Source organism: Onychostruthus taczanowskii, unplaced genomic scaffold, assembly GCF_017590055.1.
Source record: "Onychostruthus taczanowskii isolate IOZ18803 unplaced genomic scaffold, ASM1759005v1 scaffold5, whole genome shotgun sequence".
NCBI classification, from domain to species: Eukaryota; Metazoa; Chordata; class Aves; order Passeriformes; family Passeridae; genus Onychostruthus; species Onychostruthus taczanowskii.
Genome location: NW_024502568.1, coordinates 7894837 through 7916040, shown reverse-complemented (window position 1 = coordinate 7916040; position 21204 = coordinate 7894837). Strand labels below are relative to the sequence as shown.

The following is a 21204-nucleotide window of genomic DNA, read 5'->3' as shown; positions in this document are numbered from 1 at the left end:
GAAATCAAAATTGGTTTTGGTGGATAAGCAGAATTTGGTATTTTTTATACTAAAAGATGATGTTGCAGTTGGTTGGGGTTATTTTTAAAAGAATCAAATGGGAAAATATCGTAATTTATACTTCTATATATTGCTAAGGTATTCAAGTAAGGTGAGTAAGATTTTTTTAAATTTCAATAGAGCACATAATATCTTCAAAATACTTGTCTGGGTCTTGCCTGTGCAAACATACGGCACCAGGAGAGATCCTAAGACTACTTGATTAAAAAAATGGATATTATAATACACAGGAGAAAGTGCCAAAGTCAACACTAACTTTTTCATGCCTCTTAAGCAGCTGGTGCCTCTGCATGAAGTACTGATCCTTGAGCTGCTGCTTGAGGAGCTGGTGTTTCTCCTGTAGGTGCCGCTCCTCCAGCTCCCAGAATGCAGCTTCACGAGCTGGAAAGAAGAGAAAGGTTGGTTCAGGAATGTAATAGGTGTATGTTCAGAAGTATAAGTGCATTTTAAAAACAATGCTGTTTCATAGCAAATGTTTTTGTTACAGTTCTAGACTGGTCATGAAGATTTTTGATTTCATAAAGTGAAGAAAGAGCATTGTTTTACTAAACATCAGTGCCTGTTTCCAAGGCAGAGCCTGGTGCTGGGTACCTCTCATAAGCTGCTGTTTGTTGTTGAGGCAATCTCGTTCAATAGTGGCCAGTTCTGTCTTCTGCTGCTGAATTATTTTCTTCAGAGATGCATCCAGTTCTTGTTGCTGTTTCTGCACAAACTCCTGCTCCTGGTAAAAACCAATATAAGTAAATTAAATTGGGTTCTTCTAACCACATTACATGTTAATGAAACTCCCAGTTCTCTCAGCATTAGCTCTATATGAAAACAAATACATCTATGAAAGTTTGAGCTAGTGTGACTTGGCTATCAGATTATCAATCTTTTGTATTTTCTGTGTAGGTAAGAGCACATTCATGTTTAAATAATACATTCAGAATTAACACCAAAGATAGCAGTCTAGCCAGTCACCTGCAACTCATTCCATCTCTTGTCTCTCCTCAGAACAAGTTGCAGGTTCAGAGCTAGCAAAGACAGTACTCAATCTAAAGTTGATCTCATTGTAAAAAGGGTTAATTATTCATGTACATAAGGAAATAAAGGTATGTATGGTTATTCTGCTTTGGGTGATTAGCTAAAGCCTATTTATTTACACAGTTTGGTTTCAGATCTGTGTGGTTCATGTTGTCTTTAGGGCAGGGCTGTTGAGGCTGGGAGTTCTGCAGCACCACTGTGTAGACACCCCATGGTTCTGCAGAGGCGTCACCTGCTCACACCTGAGCTGAGCTGGCTCCTCACAAAGGGAGTTATCACCTCCATCTTCCCATTATCCAGGGCTATCACTGTTACATCCCACCATGAAAAGCAGACAGCATTGAGTCGCCCTCCCATGCCCCAAGACCTACTGCTGCCTTTCTTCTTTGCAACTATTAAAAACCACAGCTATGAGCATGCAAGCATGCACACACACACACACTCATGTTGTCTTTAGGGCAGGGCTGTTGAGGCTGGGAGTTCTGCAGCACCACTGTGTAGACACCCCATGGTTCTGCAGAGGCGTCACCTGCGCACACCTAAGCTGAGCTGGCTCCTCACAAAGGGAGGTATTATCACCTCCATCTTCCCATTATCCAGGGCTATCACTGTTACATCCCACCATGAAAAGCAGACAGCATTGAGTCGCCCTCCCATGCCCCAAGACCTACTGCTGCCTTTCTTCTTTGCAACTATTAAAAACCACAGCTATGAGCATGCAAGCATGCACACACACACACACTCACACCTGCCTTAAAACAAGAAATTGAATCAGATGCTTCTAGCATGATATCAAGGCCAAAAGAAAGGACAATGGCAGGGTCTTGTCAGAGTCAAGGTGGGCTGCTCAAGTCCATAACAAATGGAATTAAGTGTTCATTAAAAGTACTTTTCATTTTGACCAGAAAAATCCTGGTTTTCATCTTCACATAAAGTTATTCATAGATGAGGCTTTCATGTCTCTTACTGAGACAGGTAACATAAAACCAGAGGTGAATTAAGCTGACATAACAGATCTCAGGGTACAAAAAGAACTGGAAGGTGATGTCTGTAAATTAAGTCAGACACACCTAACCGGATTTATAGAGGGACAAAAAATCCTGTTTTTTCCCCTTTATACCTGAAAAGGTTAAAAATTCTACTAAATATTCTGAAGGTGCAGACACATAATTAACACAGTGTTTAATCTGCTGGGAGATTTTTGATTTGGAGGGAGTGGGGGAAAACTGTTCTAGTGTAGTCAGAGTCAAAAACTGATCATACTTGAGCTTTACACATTTAATCATTTAAATATCATTGCTGCTCTCTACAGAGTAACTCTTATGAAGTTTTATACCTGCTAGTGCTGTAAGATAAACTAGGCAATCTCAGGAAATATACTGGCCTTTCCACTTCTCACATCTACTCAAATATCACATAAAATAAATGTCACTGACTTTACCAAAGAATGTGTTGGGTGGTTTAAAGGCAGACAGTGCAAGGCAGCCAACCTTTTTCAAAGTACCACTTGGTTATGCCCAGTAAGTATCTTAAAATAAACTCAAACATCTTTAAAATACATGGTTTCACTGCACACACAGAATACAAGTCACACAATGTTTCTCACATGTGCTGAACAAGTACAATGTTGCATGTGTGAACCCTCAGTGTCTTGCTCAGAGTAACTACTGTCTTTTGGAACTTTTGACAATGGATAGCGCATAATTATCTAAATTGGTGCTAACCAGTTTGGAGACAGCAGTGATATTGTTCAGCACATATGAGCAGAAGAAGAGAAAAAACACACATCTGGAAAATTAGGAAGATAAACTTGCACTGTGTTGCATTTTAAGACTTACATCCTGCATTTGTGCGTTGAAAAGCGTACATGAAGACAACTGAAAAGACTGAATCATAACCTGAGCAACACCCTGTGGGACACAATGTAATTCTGTGTCACAATACAGTGAAACATTTCTATTCTTAAAAAAGGGAAGAAATGAGATCTGCTGTATGTTAGTAATAAGCATTTGAAATGTCAAGGCTAATCACACAAGTAGATGCTGATGGAAGTTCTAGATATTCTAAAACTAAGCAGCTGCGCCTTGTTTTAGCACTTGTCATTCCAAGTAAGGATATTTCACATTTAAAATCTTCTTTCACCTCTCTTCAACAAATTGAAAGCAGCAAAGGAAATTAACTATGTCTCTACAAACACTATGAAAAATTAAGATTTTTGTTTCCTTAAAAAGTTTAAAGACAGGTATCTTTGGCGCGGGGAAAGTGCTGCAACTCAATCACCTTCTATCCTGGGAAATCCCCTCTTAAATTAAACACATAATGGAATAAAGTTGCTATTATTTTCTACTAGGTCACTCACATAAACGTTTAATCTTTAAGTTACTCAATCTAAACCTGCTCTGCTGTGGTTCAAATTCATTCTGTACAAGCTGTGGCTATCACAAAGCCAGTATTTTTCTGAAATACTAGCCCTCTTTCTAGCTGGATCATAGAAAAGCAGCAAGTCTGAAGGCATGAAATCACAGATGATGTTTTGTAAAGTTTCTATACACCTACACTTTGACATTTAAATAACGTTTTACCTAATTTGTTCTGCTCCTATAAACAAGATGTCTCATGCTTACATATTAGATACATTTTCCTCCTCTGCACTTGTGTAGTTCAAAACTTCCTCCTGACTATAACCTTTAAAACTTGAAGGACCCATGGAGTACTTACCACTTGTAAAAGCACTGTAAATAAACCTGCTGTAGAAAAATACCATTCTTTTTCAGTAGAGCACACAAAATCCTACACTTGACAGTACAAACCTGGCAACAGCCACTCCTACATTTCTACCCAGTTAAGTCTAAGATGTGACATGGGAGTACTTGAAGAAAGAGAGCAGTTTGTAGGGTTAGTTTGAGTTAAGTTCCATATTCACTCAACAACAACAAGAAGTGAAATCATCAAGCTGTGTGAATACTGCTGCCTTTTGTATTTTAGTAGCTTGAAGCTGCCGTTGTTACCTGAGCATGCTGGCTTTGTGCAAGCTCCTCTTTCTTGCGTTTCATGAGCTCTTTTCTCAGCTCTTTTGGTGCTTTCTCCACTTCACATAAAACCTACAGTGTATATAAGCATGCAGAAGGTGGCAAAAAGAATACTTTGTCTCCACAGCAAGCACTACTGTGAACATAGGGACATGCAGGTCAAGCACTAGAGGTAGTGGGAAGCATGCATTACTTCAGTGGCAGGGATGTTAGTTTAGTGAAAGAGCTTAATGAAAAGAGAAAGAACAATAGGTGCTTTATGCATGCCAGCAGTGCAGAGAGGAGGGATGTGCCAGCGCTTTTTGCATGCAAATGCTGCCCAGTGCCCTCAGAAATGGCAGCATGGCCTCGCTTGTGCTTCCATGCAGCTGCCAGAACAGTCAATAGTTAAGAAAACCACCACCTGCAAAAGTGGTATTTTCTTGAATCACTATGGCAAAAGGACTACAGAGTACGTTACCTCACATAAAGCTGTGGAAAATGGTTGGAAGCTTAAAAAAACTTCCACTGAAAACCAGATATTTCTCACACTGTCTCTAACCTGAATTTACAAGATGCCATTATTAGTGTCTCTGACCATAAATGACATCTACACAGCTTATGTCTTCAAAATAATCATACAAGCAAACAAAACATTATTTGGTTGTGTTTGGTTCTGAAGAATTTAAAGTAAAACCCACCAATAAATAAGAGTGTCTTCAAGAAACTTCATGACACGTATGCTGGGATGGAACGTGTTTCAGTACACGGTGAATTAGACAAGATTAGCAGAAAGATTCTAAATATAACCTGGCTAAATCAACTGACTATTAATCTGTTAATTTGCTGATGAGTTTTGTTTTTCAGAATTACAAAAATGTAGCATTGTACACTGCAATGTTACATAGGTAGTTTTAGAGCAGCAGCTGCATTTTCCTTCAAACTGTACATTGCCTTTTAAAGCTTTAAACACAAAACTGTGCACCCAGAGACAAATGCCTGTTTGTTTAATAGTGGAAGCATCATCAGAAAACAGAGTCCAAATCACCACATGCTATTCCTATGTCCATGAAAGAATTGCTTTTAGCTCAGAGCAATATGTAAAACTCTCCCAATTTCCCACGTAGGACCCCATCACCAGTGAACAGAGAGAGACTCAAAATGCAAGAGGTACCGCAAAAGAAGAAAAATTGTTATTTACATATGGGCATACAGTTCAAACTGAATACAACTTATACTTCAATGCACATTTGTGCTACAGGATCATTCTATGCAAAAGCATTGAGAGTTTCAGCTTTCTAAAGAAATCTCTGAGTCTAGTAAGTATCAGAGCAAACACTAGAGCCATTTATATACAAATGGGCACTAAGCAATTGAACCAAAAATGAAATAAAACAGCTTTTAAGATGCAAAATCCATATGGAAACATACCACCTTTTCTTAATCCAATGCAAGTAAATTAACTGCATCAGTTGTCAGTGTCAGTCTTTTTGCTTTAACTGTATGATATTTATGAAATTAACTGTAAACCATTTTAAGTTATCCAGACTTCTCTCTCCTGGCTTTCCTTTTTGAGCTAATAAACCAAATTCATATTATTGTTGTCACTTCATATAAAGAAATTCTAAACAATTACAGCACATTCAATAAAAAAGTCTAACAAATTAACAAAAACAAAACAAAACTGAAATTACTGTCTTCGAAATTCTAATTTGTTAAGTATTTACTAAGTAAATATATATAGCAGGGTTTTTTTATAATCATTATGAAAATGCTTTTTCTTGATTCAGTATTTGAGAGAAAAACATTAAGTATTCTGTGAAAAATAAAATCTTCTAACTCGATGATGTTTTCTAGATTAAATCAATACCTCAAACTTCCTGTCAGCTGTTTGTATTTCACTTCAGGCAGTAAACAAGAGACAGAATTCTGACTGGTAGTGACACTTCCAAACCTCAGTACAGCACAGGTTTGACAAGGCTTCTGGGACACCTAATCTCAACTGTTTGCTAAACCCATACTCCTTTTTTTCTATATTAGCATCATCTCTTACCTCTTTTTTTTTGTTTTTCAGCACATTCTGGAATTTGGACAACTCTTTCTCCTGCTCAGCCTTGATGCGCTTTGCTTCATCCCGTAAGCGATTTGTGTGCTCCTGCTCCAGGCGCTCGATCGTCTGCTTCTGCTGCTTTTCCAGGTTCTCTATCTCTTGATCATACTGTCGCTTTTTACTCTGTAAAAATTATTTGGCACCTTTTTTTAGAAAGCTAAGTCCTGTTAAGTGAAGTGCTGTAGCACAGCAAGGAATGGCCCTGATGGACTGTTGTGGCAGCAAGCCCCAGCACATGCTGGGCACCCCACAATGGAAAATATTGCCCTGTATTTAAGAATCAAGGCTAAGCTAGAGCCATCATGGCAGGAAACACCTGATTGCTCTTAGCACTATTCTGCCTACTCCATCAAGATGTCATATTTTAAGAGCACCAAAATGCAGAAACTCACTGTCATTTCCTGCTCAAAACGTCTGTACATCTGCTCTCGCTGCTGCAGAAGCTTATTGCTGAGCTGCTGTTGGGCTCTCTGCTCCTCTTTCTGAAGAAGTCTCAGCTCTCTGAGCTCTTGACGTCTAATAAGGAAAAAGAACACTTAATACTGATGGCGAAACAAAAGAAGTGGAAAATGACAAGAGAAGGACATTGACAACTTGGCCCAGTAAAACTAATTTTGAACTGATTGTCTTAATAAGAAACACTTTACATTCACTTCTACTAAAAAAATGTAAATTACTCCCCAAATATGACTGCAATAAGACCATCACACCCCTTGTTTTATCCAAAGAAAAAAAAAATCAGCTTCTAACTTGCTGAAAATTTTACTTTTAGAAACACTTACCGTAGAAATCGCATTTCTTCACTTTTTGAATCATTTTCAGTAACTATTTTTGATGTGGTTACACTCACTTCTACTCCATCAACAACAAACTTCCGAGTTTTCTTTAACGTTTTCTTCTGCCTTCTAGTTTCCTAAATTAAGCATTGGTAAGTTGTTATGTATTTATTAAGGTTATATTCTTTTTTCCCTTTTTTCTTAATATTGAATTATATCAAATATTTCTGGGACTGTTTTCTATACAGTAATCAAGAGCCCTTCTCATTTACCAGGTGCCTCACTAATCAAGAGAATTTGAAAAATTCCATTAAACTGAAACTACCTAGTAAGCAAAGGAAAACTGCAATTACTGATCATCCAAAGTACCAGAAGAAAAAAAAAATTAAGCCAGAAACTCTGAAGAGAACTGATGCAGTTTTGTTTTCAAGAGCTGAAGACAGCTACATTTGTTGTTTGCTTTTGACCAGCCACCACCAGGTATTTAATTCTGAAATCCAGTTCTGAAACAGGATAACAATTTACTCATCTACCTCCTCCTGCTTTAGACATAAACAAGTGAGTTTATTTTTTTATTGATACATATTAGCCAAAAATCATATAATGATCTTGCTGACAACTGGAGAAGTCTCAGTTGTCAGAGCTGCTGTTGTTTCATTGCAAGAAGAGTGGTACCTCAGCTGAACCTGCACCATCTCCATTGTGTCAGGGCAACTGCAAACACCCTCGTGTTTAGCACAGCTATGCCAATTTATGATTCTTTTGTTTGGTTGTCTTTCTAGGTTTGTTTTTCCTCCACTCAAGCCCATGTTACAAAGTTACTATCCCAACATGACTACATTAATTTTAATACAAAGACTACAAATAAAGTTCATAGTCTGGAATTTGCTTCCTCCGAGTACGCTCATTCATAGTGACATAACTGCATGGACACAGTACAACCACAGGAGAACACTGACTGGAATAAAATCCTGCAGAATGTCTGCCTTGGGTGTCCCAAACAGTGAGACAAAATATGGAAGTGACAGGAGTTCAGTATAAGATCAGATATTCAAGAGATTTTTCCCACTGAACAAGAATTCTGTGCATTTAGCTGGTCTTCTTGAGTATCAGCTCTGACCTACAACCGTTCACAAATCTTCATGTTCAGTATTATTACACTTCCTTTTATGGGTTATACTATTATGCAATACAGTAAGAAACTAATTAGCATAACTGCACATAATCCAGCCATTGTATGGTGCAATTTAGAATACTTTGGTTTCTACAAAACTTTGTATATATGTGCCATACTGGTTTCTCCCTCAATATTTTTCTTTGTAGCAAAGGTAACACTTGGAGATAATTTCAGGGTTACACTCACATGAGATTTTATATTAAAAAAATATGCTTGCACTTACCTGTAAAGATATTGATCCTGTCTCTTTGTTTTTACTAAGGAAACTAGAAATGGACAAGTTCAAATCAATGCTGCTGTTATCAGCTGTAGAACCAGTGCCTGAATCTGCATCATTCTCCTTCAAATTCTCCGATTCCAGTTGCTGTAAAGTCTCAGTATTGCCTTGATTATCTGTTTTGACCTTCTCATTTTCTTCAGTGCTAATACTAATACTGGGGACTGGAGTGACTTCAGACTCATCAGCTTGTTCACTGGTAGTGTCTTGAAGTTTATTCTTCATGAATTCATCTGAGGTAACTGCCAGATGTTCTTTGTCTACCTGGATGTTGGTTTCCTGTATATTCTCAGGTCCACGCTCTCCTGAATTTTGGTCCATACCAGTCAGTTTATCCACCAGTCTATCAGGAATATCCTCAGGTTTAGTCTGTAATGCCTTCTGGTCTATGATATCTTTTCCAGAGTCTTTGATCCTTGTTTCCTCTGTGCTGTTTATATTACTGATACCCTCATTTTCACTTTCTGCCAGTTTCTTGTCTACTTCGATCACTGTATCTTGGCTTTCTGATAGAGTTTCTTCAGAGCTGATTATCTCATGGACCTGCTTAGCCTGACTTTCCACTGGCTTATCCTCCAGCTCAGGTATTTTATCCCCACCACTGGTGGATGTTTCAGCAATACCACCTATCTCCTTAATGTTGTCAATTCCATGCTTTATTAGTTCCTTTTCTTCATCAGACACTTCAACTGTAGCATTAGGCAGAGTTTCTGTAGTGGTATCTATTACTGCCTCTTTCTGAGCTTCACCTTTATCTTCCTTTTGCTCTGTATCTCTATTTTCTGCAGGGACCTTTTCTTCCTCACCATCCAAGAGATCCATTCTCTTCTCCTCTTCTTTTTCACCAGTTTCCTTAGAAATGGCTTCTTCAGTTTCTACCCTATCTTCAGTTACAGGTACTACTTTCAGTTTGTCATCTTCTATCTGTTCATCTGCCATGGAATTCTCTTTCTCTATTAAGTTGGGTTCATTCTTTATTTCCACATCAAGTTCTTTACCTCCTTTCTGGGGTTCTGTATCCTCATGCATTTTTTCCAGGCTTTCTGTATTCTTTTCTGCTGGCACCATTTTGCCTTGCTCGTCTTCACCAGCTGGCAAAGAACCGTTCTGCACTTTCACATCACTAACAGGAGTATCATGTATGTTATCAGCTGTTTTCCTAAATTTAATGTCCTCAGATTCATCTCCAGTTGTTTTGTCCTCAATGGCATTACTTTCTGTTTTCTCAGAGAGAGATTCCAGGACAGAAGCATTCTGTGAAAGTTTATCCTCTTCAGAGCTGGCAATACTAAGGTCAGAGGATGCACGTTTCTCTGCAGGTAACTGCTAAAAAATTAAAGAAAAGGATTCAGTCATTTTGTAACTGCATCAAAGTACAGTTTTATGGAAGAATATGTGAACAGAGATCAATATTGTATTCACATGCAGTTATATGAGTTTGATAACCTCAGAGTCCTTCCCTTGGACTATCACAGAACAAGCATGAACTGCAGACTGGCTCTGAACAGAAAGTTTCACTATGATCAAGAAAAAGGGATCATGGTCATCAGCTATTCTTCCAGGGTCTTTTTCTTTTCACATTCCTTTTTTTAAAATCAGTTCAGTTCCTCAACAGTCTCAGCTACAGCTGGGTTTGAAAGACTTTACTTTGTGCCAGCTGAGCAAGGAAGAAAAAGTAGCTTTAGTTAGTGCAGCACTGACAAAATGCAGTATTAAGTCCTTCTTCTGCTTCACTTTTTGTTCTTGGCTAAAAATGCCTGAAAACTTTTCATCTGGTTTTAATCACATTGAAACCCCATTAAAATGGTGAAAATCTCCAGCAGATCTGATTAAGTGGCAGTACAGAACTAGAACAGAAACAGTTACCTCACTGTAGAAACTGCCGCTGCCAGAATATGAATAAATGTTATCAGATTCCATAGAGACAGCCAAAAGAATATAGTAATAAAGCATCATTTTAACCACAATTGCCCTTTCACTCTTCAAAGTGATTGTGATATCTGTGTGTCTGTATCTACTGCTAGAACCCTGTAATTTGCAGATCAGGCTTTTGATTTGCCATAGGGAACATCCTAGGTTAGCTGTTGCAGCAAGCACAGGTTTGATTGTGCATTTCCTACCTTAAGGATTTCCCAAGCATACAGAAAACAATTCCTTTTAAGTCCAAATTGCATTTAAGATATTTCTTAGTGTAATTGTTCAAGAAGTTTAGGAGTGTTTAGAATTCTAAACGTCCAAATTGCATTTAAGATATTTCTTAGTGTAATTGTTCAAGAAGTTTAGCGTTCATCTCCTAGGAGTGTTTAGAATTACCCCAAGGAAATAACGTGAAGGGCTCTACCTCACACTTTCCTACAATGCTGCCTGTGAGATACATGACAGAGTCCCAGTGTGGACTTCACTCCAGCCCTCCTGGATGGATGGCACAGCAGCTCATCCACGGGAGGGGAGCTGCTGGGGTTGCACGTTTGGAGCCCATGGCATGGACTGGGAAGGCAGTAAGAAGGCCAGGGGCCGTGAGGAACGTGCACATGGCTGAGGGGGGAATGGAGGCTCCTGCTCGAGCACTTGTCTCCCGCAGCAGTGCAGGAACTGCAGCTCTGGGAGGCACAGGGAGCAACACCTGGGCACTCTGCAACCTGCACCCTCCCTGGACATCACAGTTTTCCCTCTGAGCAACCACACTCAGACGCTAAGATTCTTAAAGCATCTTTAGAAGTACATTCACTACAAAATGTGTTTTTTACCTATTATTTGATAGTCACACCATAAAATCACAAACTTAGTTTACAGCATAACAGTCAAATACTTTTCTTAATCTTTTAAACAATCACTTGTTTTGTTTAAAGTTTAACATTTTAAACACTTGTTTTGGAATACAAACACACATTTCCTCATTCACCCAGTCATTATGACTTAAAACCACTTACATAAAAATCAGTATCCTATTTCTAAAATATCACATATACATGTAAAAAATTTAATATTTTAGTCTTTATTAGCTATTATTTATTAATAGTTTTAAAGGAGTTCAAACATGCTAATTTTGAAATTGCTGGCAACCTATTTTGTAGTAAGTTTAGAGTATGCTTATGATGTTATTCCTAGAAGATTTGATGTCAAAGTTGGGCTAATACAACTGAAACTGAATACTCCATAGGAAATTTATGACGGCATATTAACAAAAGTAAATTTTCAACTGACCAGAGAATTTTCTGTTTCTTCCTCTTCATCCTCATCTTTACCATCTTCAACTTCTTCTGTAACTTCTGCCTTAGCTTCTGCAATCAATTCTCTTATTGGTTTATTTGAAGTAACAGTAACAAATGGATGCTTGTGAAAACAAAAACATAAGCACAATATTAAGTAGTGGCTTCATAGTATACAGTGGGAAACTCATAATCTGAAAGAAATACAACTTCAGAGAAGTGTTACTTTGGTTGCCTCATATTTGAAGATTCACAATTAACATAACTGTTCCAATGTGTTTCTTCTGCAGAAGTCTTAAAATCAAAACATTTGTATTCAGATATACTATATAAATAGTCTAACAAACTTGCTAAAAATACAAATTATTCATTTATACTGACCTTTTTCACAATCCAAAGAATAGAAGTAGAAAGATTTCTAAAAAGGTTATTTTTCTTGGAATTAGGTTTCATTTTAGTTCCACAGTTAAATTACTGCTTGACAAGCTTTATCCAGAAAATACACTTTCTAGAAAAAAATGTGCTTTGTCTTTACAACAACTTTTCCTAAAATGAACCAGAATTCTACCTTTTTCTTTAGGAACAAGCAGGCACCTGTTCCTCTCCTACTGTCTGAATCTTCTTTCTCTGCTTGGCCCTGCTACTTAAATCTATTCAGCATATGCCAGATGGATTGTGGATAAAGCAAATGGGTGCTGACGTTAAACACAATCAAATGTACCTGGTCACATCTATTCCTGTTCAGTTCTTCTGCACTGACAGCATTACAGAGGAGGGCTGAGCACTAAAGCTTTTAAAACACCTGTCAGCAACTGGCCACAGACCTAAACAACTCCGTCATCCATTGTAAGTATCAAAGTGTAATTACTTACACAAAGTAATTAGTTATATTACAGCAAAATATGTTCAACTAATAACCTGATCTGTGCTTGCTATCATCTAATCAAATTTTACCAAATAAGGATCAATTTTGAAAACAGATTGTGGACAACTACCTTATTTGAAAATATTTAAGTAGTTACTATAATACCTCTCTGCTTTTAAAAAAATACCAAAAATGCTTGCCTTTAAACAACAGTTCTGAACAATTAACTCTTCCTACCTGTAGAAGTTGAGTTGCACTCCACCTTGCATCTACATTCTTTTCCAAACATTTCTTCAGAAAATCTTTAAAATCTGATGACCTACACAACAAGCAAACAGGCAGTGGTTGTTCTTCTGTCTTAACATCAGACTACCATATAAACTGAAATATTCTTTAGGTTCACATGAATCTACACTGGAACTCCAAGTCTTGCAACTGATTCAGGAAAACACAAAGGGAATACAGGAATGCCAAGACCAAAAGAGCACAAGGACAATCTTTAAAATGTTTGTCTATTATGAGAAGAATTTACTTTTTGCTCTGGACTATTAATACACCTGATCTGCTATATCACTAACTGAATCATGTGAAGATATTAAATCAAGCAAATATATAATGGCTTTTAAAAACACTTTCTTAGTATAAAAATGCTTTACTTTCCTTTCTCCCTATATTTGTTAGATGGCCTTCAGATCTGTTACTACATTTGTAAAAATGCTATTTCACATACATTTTAAGGCAAAGCTGTAAAATACTTCTGTATAAAAGCTTCTATACAGAACTATGACCAAAAAAAAGTTCAAATTGTATCAGAAGACATATATAAGTACACACACATGTACAAACATATATTGGGATTGTATGCACCTGCCTTAATGCATAAAGCCACACCACAAAGTTCAACAGGGCTGTGCTCATCCAATTTAGCAAACAAATGACTTGGAATCCTTACATTGGGGTGGGGAAGCTGTGAATAAAATACAAACCACTTTGAAGGCTGTGCCAGTGTTGGTGGATCAGATTTTGCGATTTTCAGCAGCACTCGCATGGGATTGAGTTCATGATGGGGTGGCTCTATCTGAGCCATTTCTATTAGAGTGATGCCAAGAGACCAGATATCAGCCTTGTAATCGTACGGTCTGTCTTTAGAGGTCTCACACATGACTACTTCTGGAGCCATCCTGCAAAGACAGCAACCAAGTTCCAGATGAGAAAAAGCTTCTCGATGTGTTCTGAGAACAGTTCTAAACACAGACATTCACTGAAGCATTGCTAGAAGCACATTCCACCACCCGTATATTTACACAGTATCTATCAAGCCTGCAATATCAAATCAAAATTAACATTAAGATACTAGTTCATACAAAAAAGTATGAACTAGTATCTTAAAAGTCAACAAAAAGTGCACTTACCAATACGGTGTGCCAATAAAAGAGTCTCTTCTTTGAATTGTTCTGGTGTTTTTAGCTGACACTCCAAAATCCGCTTAAAGCAAACAGTAAAACACTATTAATAGGGTGATGGAAAACATACTATGTATTTTTTACTTTGCAATTGTCCTTTAAAATGGTGTATGTTCCAGAGCAAACATTCTTCAGTATTAAAAATTCAAAGTGAGGTAAAAATAGTTGTGTTCTGATAGCCAAGTGCCAAGGTTTTATAGCATCTATAATAAAAGATCTTGAATAAAATATATTCTACATTTCTAAAAAAGAACCCCAAACCATAGAGCTACTGTTGGGCTGTATGGGACAAAAGCAAAATAAGCATTTACTTCAGGAAAAAGTGCATTACATTTCTTTAAGCAGAAATTAATTTTTTTTAGCCTATGAAGTCTGTATTCATCAAACATGGCATCAACTACCTCAATTAATTCAACAACTCATTCTATTTTTAATTTCAGGACTCAAATTTTCACAAAGTTACATTTCCCCTTCATCTTCATCTTTCCACATGATTTTTCACTTTATAATAAATACCTGAAAGCTTGCATATGCACTTTTCATGGAATATCTACCAAAAAAACCACTTTACTTCTTTGCAATTAGTTATCTACAAAGCACTGCATCTCTCACTTGTAAAAAAAGAAGACATTTAAATAAGTGTTATATGCTTATAACAAACATAATTTTGTTAGTGAAGATCTAGAGATTACAGCAAAGGGACAAAGAGCCATATGTTGCCATCTTTAATCTGTACAAAATTACTTGATGGGCTCAATACTTGAGAAGTCTACTTTTGCTCTGTGAAAAAAAATCAGGACTAAAATCTATTGGTTCAAAGGCATAAAACTGAAATTTTGAGGGACTACAGGTGTTGAAATAATAAAACTCATATATATATAAAATAAAATGCAATGAAAGAAATTTACTTGCCATTCATACATCTGTAAAACAAGGAATTACCCATTTCTTTGTACAACAGAATCCAAATATAAGTAGTTTATAAGGAGTAAAATGCTCCTTCAAAGCATGCTGTATATTTTTCATAATTACATTGAGTCTTTTTTTAGAAATCCTAATTAGCAAACCTGAACGCATCACCAAATGCACGTGTGGAAGAAATCTCCTGTGGTCTGAACTGTTAAGTAGCATCTTGACAGCCTGCAAGGCGCTGTGTACCAGCTAAGCTTGACAAAATCTTAAAATAGTTCCAAGTCTGTATAAGGAGAAGCCAGGTCATGTGAGGAGATGAACTGAAACAAATTACTCTGACCATGAGCTCCTGCTGTGATCTGTGGTTTCCTTTACAGCAGTGCCAAGAAACTAAGACAGTGATTCTATTACATTCACACATCAGACCTGTGACCTGATCTGTGGTTTCCTTTACAGCAGTGCCAAGAAACTAAGACAGTGGTTCTATTACAAGTGCATCACTAAATGTTCAGGCTCCAAAGAAAAGCTACACCAGTGAAGTTACATGTACTCTGCAGACTAAAACAAAGCCAGACGAATGGACTGTGTGTACAAGGAATAACCTTTTACAGAAGGGATCCTCAAGTGCATCACTAAATGTTCAGGCTCCAAAGAAAAGCTACACCATGTATGGAAAAGCATAATCACACTGAATTATCAATACAGCAAAGCATGTTGTTCAATATTCTCAGTTTCTAACAGAGAAGGTGCACAGTACCTTGCTGAGATGTGATCAATACGAGTTAGGCAGGAGATATATTCCTGAATTTGGACACATCATGCTTACATTTAAAAGGAAAGTCTGTATCAAGGCTGCAAATTTAGAGCCCCAGTTCCCTGTGGCAATATTCTGATTCTCCTTACCTCTGCCCTCTGTGCATCCAAGGAAATACAACTGATCACACTGATCCCATGCAGAGGGAAGGCTTTGAAACCTGAGTGTGGGCAGGGATGTCATGGAACTACGCCATGGGTAGAGCCACTGTAAAGGCTGACAGCTTAGACACATTTTCCCCTGAAACAAAGTGGATCCAGATAAATCCTGCCCTTTCCTGGCTGAATGAAGGGATGCTATTCACCACCAGCAGCCCTTTGTCAGTTCTGCACGGAGGAATCCTCATCAGACTAAAAATGTGGATGACTGCTTAAACTGAGATTTAAAAAACCCCAGAAATCAACAATAGTAAGATGCATTTTGTTCCAGACTGTTCTGTCTGAATTTCAGTCCAATGAACAACTGAAAAAGGAATGGAAAAACTAAGCTGGGTAATTCAGATTATTACATCTCCCTCAAAGGAAGAGACAACAGTACAAGGTACTGCTTTTTGGTGATTGTGAACAATGTTCCCTTTCCAAACTAACAACTTCAAAGGGAAGTTCTGATGTTATCACAGTGAAGGTAAGTATAATCAGGATCTTTATACTAAGAAACAGTAGGACCTATGACAACTTCTTGTGCTGATTTTGAAGTATGAAAAATGTGACAAGTATGGCCAGGATATTTGCTCAAGTTTTTTTGTTTTTTTTTTTCCTTGATAGTACCAAACCATATGCTTCTGAAAAACCTCTCATTTTCATAGATTGGTATTTCAGTAGGTAAATATTGAACCCTGAAAAACTACAGCTTAAGCAAAATACAATTAAAAAACCATGCCAAGTTCCAGCAAAGTTTTATTTGCAACATGCTTACCTAGTTTAATGTCTCCATCTAATGTGAAAAGAATATTGCCAGCTTTTAGATCTCTGTGGATGATCTTATTCTCATGCAAGTAGTTCAGTGCTTCCAGTGTCTGCCTGCACACCACTTTGATCTGTGGCTCTGTTAAGGGCCTTTCAAGCTCTACAAGAGAGAGACAGAAATAATCACAACATTTTTGCATTTTACATTACATGTTCATAGCAAACCCTATAGGAATATATGGGAAAACTAATTAATCTGACAGATTCTAAGCATCACATGTCAGAAAAAAATTCTGTCTCAGAATATTTGCTCCTTCCAGTAATGATTTTATTCCTTGAATCCAACCCCCTTCTCATGAATTATGTATACCTACCTATCTGAACTGTGGAAAAACTACATCACTTAGAGACTGGTTCTTTTGTGTGGTACATAGAGATGCTAAAGACCAGATCTTTTACATAAATATTTGCATATCAAAACAATACACATATGAAATAAGTCTTACAGTATATATTATCACTTTAAGGTATTAGGATTATTATTATTATTAGTTGAAATAACTTATTTACCCAACATTACTGCATCTACTGCTCCTCCCGCACAAAATTCAATCAGGATCTGTATATAAATAAATAAAAAAATACAGAAATTAGAAATTAAATAGTTCCACTGAACTGAATCATTGATTAAGGGAGCATTATTGGGAGATCAGAGTTTCAGACTATTTGGCCTCTACAAGTTATTTTACTAACCTGCAGAACACTGGTACTGTTACCCAGCTAAAAGTAGGGCTGTGCTTCTCAGCAAATTATTTGAAAAATGCCTCAAGACCCTCAGACAAAAGTTTTAATCCAACTATAAAATAGCATAATAAAACTTATAAAACATAATGACACAGTCAGCTTAAACCTACTCCTTGTAATGTGATTTACATAATCCCTGCAAACTCATTTCTCGGTTATTAAGCTCTACTCCTATATGATAATCTCTCTGACTAAAAAGTCCAAAAGCGAAATGATTTTCCAGTAGCTGATGCTATCTCCTATATTGTTTCAGATAAGATGAAAATACAGAAAAAATGCTCTGAAAAGCTACATAAAATTACTAAATGTAGATGTTTAAATTAATTTTCCTTTATTTTCATTCATGCCTACAATACTTCAAGGCCTTTATCCCAGAATGTAATAATACCAGAACAAGTCCATCCCCAGTTCTGAGTTTCCTTTTGAAAAAAATTATACTGCAATTATTTCTGAGCACAAACTATGTTGCTATGATGGACAGAAAGGATATATAAAAGGAGAAAGAGGGGAGACAAAGAGAATGAGGAGAGCAAGAAAGAGGAAATCTCATCCAACACTGATACCCCACTTTTTCCTTATGTTTTTTTTTCTTTAATTTGAACTTTACATATTATAAATTATAATCATCTGTCTGAGAGCTAAGAAGCATTTCTTGTCAGAATCTCAATAGTCAATATGCTTGGATATAGTATCTTATTTTTTATTTTTCTGTAGAGTAATTTTAAAATTGTTTATGCTTTTATTCAGCATAAAATTGCCAATGAAAGAGGAAACCTCAAAGTACACCTTGTACCACAACACATATATGCACCACTTATGTCACATATACTTCAAATTACTATTGCAATTAATCCCCACAACTATGGCACCAACAAATATATTATATTATGCAATTCTTTGTAAAGCCTGTAAATTATTCCATTTACATGCTTCTGTGTGCCAAGCAGGTAAGTGTGGGAAATTGTACGTAAATAATTTATTTCTCTAGAATTTGTAGTTTGGTCTGACAAAGGTCTCTTTGCTAGAGAAATCATGCTTCTAATCTTAGAAAGCAAACATGTATTTAATGTCCAACTACCATTCTTCTCTTTTTGCCCTCAGTAAATTCCGTTTATTTACCACATCATTAGCCTTGCGGCTTACAAGCCCCTGCATTTCACTGTAACTATGTAGCTCCAATTTTATTTTCCAAGCGTTTACTTCTATCTTTGTTTTGCCAGTGAAGCCTACCCACTCAGTTTCATATTGTGCCTCTATGCCTACTTGCTTTCATGCTGACCTTTATGCACAGAAATTTTTTCACAATTCCACTGTTTTATATAATAATTTTCTCTGCACTGAAATCACCAAGTTTTGAGCTTAGCAAAATGAATGTGCATCAGGAATCATGGTATTACACTTCCACCATTTGTTCAAAGGGTAAAGCTTATCTGTAAGACTCCCAGGAAATCATCTTTTATTTGTTTTAGGCACCTTTTTGAAGTATAAGCTCTTAAAAAAAAAAAACAACCCAACCCATGTATTCTTTGTACCATTCCAAAAGCAGCTATAAATATTGCATTGGATTACCTAGAAGTACAAACTGTTTTGTCATAGCTAAAGCTATCCAAGCAAACACCCAGGATGATCAAGCACAGCAGGGACGTGCAGTCCCGCACATGCGCTCTGCACATCGAGGTACAAATACCCAGGGTTTAAGTAAATCAATTATTGTTCAAGTCCTGGTAAACTGTCCTTCCTGGGAGTGCCAATAGACTCGCTGTCATCCAAAGTATGTACTACACAGGCTGACCTTCTTAGCACTTTATTTATTTTTCACGTGTGGATTCTGAATCTCACTTAAAATCATGCTAATGTAATTGAAATCTGAGTCCTGCTGTTACAAATAAGCACCAGCTGAGAACTCTCTCAATACACAAAGTGAACTGCTAATTTCCACATTTTAGATTCAAACCCCTGACCAAATGACTCAGGGTAGCACAATTCTGCAGTGACAATTTCCTAAGTCATACTCACAATTTACAAATTAGTTTTGAAACTGAGTAGTTATCCCCACAGTGACAATCCAGATAAAATCTGACAAATAATATTTTGATAAAGAAAACAGTGTAATTTCAATAACCTTTTGAAATAAGAAGAAAACCACTTAGAAAAGGAAAAATACCTACCCACAGATTGTTTTCATAGTAGAAAGCATCTAGGAGCTTGACAATATTAGCATGATCACAGGATGCTAAAATATCAATCTCCACCATGTAATCTTCAAGTTCTTCTTCTGATTTAGTATCTATCACCTTTGCAGCAGCCAGAACTTTTGTTTCTTTGTTCTGAGCCTGTAAAAGAAGAGTCACAGCAAACATATACATTAATTTTATGAGAAAACTGGCACCAGCAAAAAACCCCCAGAAATAAAGCAACTCTTGACACTTCTGCACAATTTTCCTGCCTCCAGTTTCCTCCTCTACGAAAAGAGAACCCTGCATATTAAAGAAGAGATAAAATCTAGTAGAAAAAGGGTTTAATAACTTTTCTCAAAGCCAAGAAACAATGAATGTAAAAACACTTAATTCTCATCACATTCTTTAAACCATCATCAATAGCTCAGGATAATTGCTGCCTTACTAAGATGAAGTTCTGTGCTGCTCCTCAAACACCATCTACTAACACGTGGCAAGGAGTACAAGGAGCCTCTATCCTCTGTTTGTGCCCTTCTGACTGTCCCCACGTTGTGGCAGCACCGCTGTTCCCAAAGCCAGGCAGAGAACCAGATCCTCCCCCAGGAAGCAGCTGAAGCTCCTCTTCAGCCAGGGGCTGCATGCAAGCGCCCAGCTCCAAAGCTGCCGAGCCATCACTGGTTTGTGTTTGTCTGGCATTGCACTGCCTGTGCCTCAGCAGCCTGGGAGGGCTCCCGGTGGGACCCATGGAAGATGGGGCACTGCAAATGCTGCCAGCTCTCCTGCATGCTCCTCACCCGCACACCAGGGACCTGCTGCTGCTGCAGTAAGAGGGACGAGTGCAGAACAAGTAAAACACGCAAAGGAAAACAAGACTTTGGGTACCCAAGGAAAAGAAAAGGCATTTCTGCTGTGCATTTAAATATTCTTTGGCTTTTTTCAAACATAAGAAATTACAGACAAGTCGGGTGACTTATTTAAATAGCAAAACGTTTCAGAAACCAGGAAATACTATTTATTAAAAGAACACTGCTGAAACCTAACCACAAAAAATATATACAATCTCCAATAATTCTCTTGTAAATTATGTTTGAAGGAATGCTCAATTCCAACCTGCAGCAAGCTTTAAACAAGTGTATTTTTCTCAAGCCATACACTGCTGAAACCTAACCACAAAAAATATATACAATCTCTAATAATTCTCTTGTAAGTTATGTTTGAAGGAATGCTCAAGTCCAAGCTGCAGCAAGCTTTAAACAACATAAAAACACTATTTTGTCAAGTAGTGATATTTCCAGTGGTTACCTCTGAATAAAGCAAGTTCAGGACTGAAGTCTACTTCATCCACTGAATGTGAAGACCATGAAGCAAAGTCCTACATTTACTCCACTGAATTTTGGACATTCAAGTGAAATTAAATGGCAAGGAGGGACACAGGCTCTCTCTAAAGCAGCAACAGACAAGGACCTACAAGGGGAATTCCAACTTCTGATGAAGCATCACAAGGTGGTTCATCCTGCCTCTGCTGGTGTGGATTGTGCATGCCCTCAAACCTATTTGGGATGACCCCAGGACAGGACACAATCCCAAAACCTGAACTTTGTCACCTAATGACTATATACCA

At 37.4% G+C, this 21204-nt stretch overlaps 1 protein-coding gene across 3 annotated transcripts in view; it reads right to left on the bottom strand.

Moving 5' to 3' along the window:
- The window catches only part of SLK (STE20 like kinase), a 49649-nt gene that overhangs the window by 9351 nt on the left and 19094 nt on the right, over positions 1-21204 (bottom strand). Inside the window, exons 2-15 of one of the 3 annotated variants that reach the window (XM_041415285.1) lie at positions 19575-19739; positions 17173-17221; positions 16613-16762; positions 13921-13993; positions 13495-13689; positions 12746-12827; positions 11639-11767; positions 8381-9760; positions 6987-7117; positions 6597-6720; positions 6148-6327; positions 2925-2996; positions 652-781; positions 317-441 (exon numbers count right to left, since the gene is read on the bottom strand). In XM_041415285.1, coding sequence (XP_041271219.1) covers positions 317-441; positions 652-781; positions 2925-2996; positions 6148-6327; positions 6597-6720; positions 6987-7117; positions 8381-9760; positions 11639-11767; positions 12746-12827; positions 13495-13689; positions 13921-13993; positions 16613-16762; positions 17173-17221; positions 19575-19739 — 2985 coding nt within the window. The remainder of the gene's footprint in view (positions 1-316; positions 442-651; positions 782-2924; positions 2997-6147; positions 6328-6596; positions 6721-6986; positions 7118-8380; positions 9761-11638; positions 11768-12745; positions 12828-13494; positions 13690-13920; positions 13994-16612; positions 16763-17172; positions 17222-19574; positions 19740-21204) is intronic. The other 2 variants (XM_041415287.1, XM_041415288.1) reach the window with 2 other exon arrangements.